The sequence below is a fragment of the Dendrobium catenatum genome, unplaced genomic scaffold, assembly GCF_001605985.2.
Source record: "Dendrobium catenatum unplaced genomic scaffold, ASM160598v2 original_scaffold_119274, whole genome shotgun sequence".
Classification (NCBI taxonomy): domain Eukaryota; kingdom Viridiplantae; phylum Streptophyta; class Magnoliopsida; order Asparagales; family Orchidaceae; genus Dendrobium; species Dendrobium catenatum.
Window position 1 is genome coordinate 1 of NW_021437709.1, and position 1,924 is coordinate 1,924.

The window sequence follows — 1,924 nt, forward strand, 5'->3', positions numbered from 1 at the left end:
CAACGAATCACCATTTCCGCATCCCACTCCAACGAATTTTCAAAAGGTTGCTAACGTAAGTGTCTTCAACCTCTTCCACGTTAACAAAAGTTGGCCACTTTTTAATCTTACGGTCAAAAATCCAACAATCTTGTAGGATCCAAATACGACGCCCATCCCCGATGCGCCACTGGAGAATCGCCGAGAGAGCGTCAGCCCCTTCCCGGAGGATTTGCCAAGGAGAGGAGCACCTCGGAGTCCGAGAGAGCTGCCAGAAATCAGGTCCATACTTGGCAGTCACGACCTTATGGAGAAGAGAATTTGGCTCGTTGATGACCGTCCAAGCAAGCTGAGCACGAAGGGGGCCGCGCCACACCGACAGATCGTGAAAGCCAAGCCCCCCTGATCACGCGGAAGGCAGAGGTCATTCCATCCCACATAATGCATACCCTTGCTATTTGAATTCTTCTGCCATAGGAACCTCCGGGCCAGCTTCTCCATAGAATTAAGCACACTACAAGGCACCTCCGTGTGCACTAATAGGTAAGCGGGAATGGTGAGTAGCGCCGAGCGTATCAACAAGGCATGACCGGCGTACGAGAGGTGCTTCTTACCCCAAATGTTCGTCTTATCATGAACACACCAAATAATCGAAAAAGTGGAGGATAGCACGGGTAACGTCACTTCAGTTTCCGCATAGCCAGCGGAATCCCCAAATAATCGAAATGGTCCACATGGCGATACCCCATCTCCCGGGCGATCATCCTCTGTTTCCATTTGGGACAGCGCTTATTAAAGAGGATCGCCGATTTTTCCTTATTGACACACTGCCCCGTCCAACCATAATACTCCCCGAGGATATTCATAATGCGGGCAGCATTTCGCCGGGATGCTTTCGCGAACACAAGGATATCATCCGCATACAACAAGTGCAATATACTTTCAGCGTTGGGGACAATGCGGATCCCCAGTTGGTCGCCACGTTGCCTGAATGCCTTAGTAAGAAATTCAGAATAGTGAATAAAGAGGTACGGGGACAACAGGCACCCCTGCCGGAGCCCACTCAAAGCCTGAATCCAAGGAGACTGGATGCCGTTAATCAGCAGAGAGAAATGAGGCCGCACAATGCACATAATAATCCACTGAACAAGGCGGTCAGGGAACCCAAACCGGAACATCACCTGCTGCAGCGTCTCCCAAGCCAGGCAGTCATACGCCTGGGCCATGTCGATCTTCAGTGCCATCATGCCCGCACGTTGAAACGAATGTTGGAATTTGCACATCATTTCCTGAGCAATGAGCCCATGACTAGAGATGGATCGCCCAGGAACAAAAGCACCATGTTCCTCACTGATGATGTTGCCGAGCACGAGCTTAATTCTGTTGATGAGGACTTTAGCCACAACCTTATAGAAGGACTAACACAAGCTGATAGGCCTAAATTTCAACGGATTGTCTGCATTGATAGATTTAGGCAACAGGACAACCAAGGTGTCTTTCCAGCTTTCACACATGGAGTTAGAACAGAAAAAGTGGAGGATAGCACGGGTAACGTCACATTTAATAATTTCCCAATAGTATTTAAGAAAGGAAACAATAATACCGTCCAATCCCGGAGAGCGGTTGTTACCCATGCTGAACACAGCATTACTAACCTCCAAATCCGAGACCTCCGCCTCCAGCTCCCTCCGTAGGTGATCCAGGACAACCTCATCTCGCTGGAACCGTGGCCAATTATCCATAAGGATCGACCTGTCTTTCCACTTGAGCCGAAAGAAATTAATGAACTCCTCTTGGATGCAGTTCTGCTTGGACGTGCACTCCCCGTCACTACGTTGGACCTTCAAGATACGGTTCCCTCTACGCCGAGCCGAAGCAAACAAGTGAAGAAATGGGAGTTGGAGTCGCCCTCCTCGATCCAGCGAGTCTTAGCACAGTGTCTCCA

At 49.8% G+C, this 1,924-nt stretch overlaps 1 protein-coding gene across 1 annotated transcript; it reads right to left on the minus strand.

Moving 5' to 3' along the window:
• Positions 1 to 11: 11 nt before the first annotated feature.
• LOC114578691 (uncharacterized mitochondrial protein AtMg00310-like) lies at positions 12 to 480 on the minus strand (the record flags this gene model as incomplete). Its single annotated transcript, XM_028692109.1, has 2 exons — positions 429 to 480; positions 12 to 381 (listed from the first exon to the last, which is right to left on the minus strand). Coding segments are annotated over exons 1-2 (422 nt in total), but the record flags the coding sequence as incomplete, so codon positions are not given.
• Between the last annotated feature and the right edge of the window lie 1,444 nt (positions 481 to 1,924).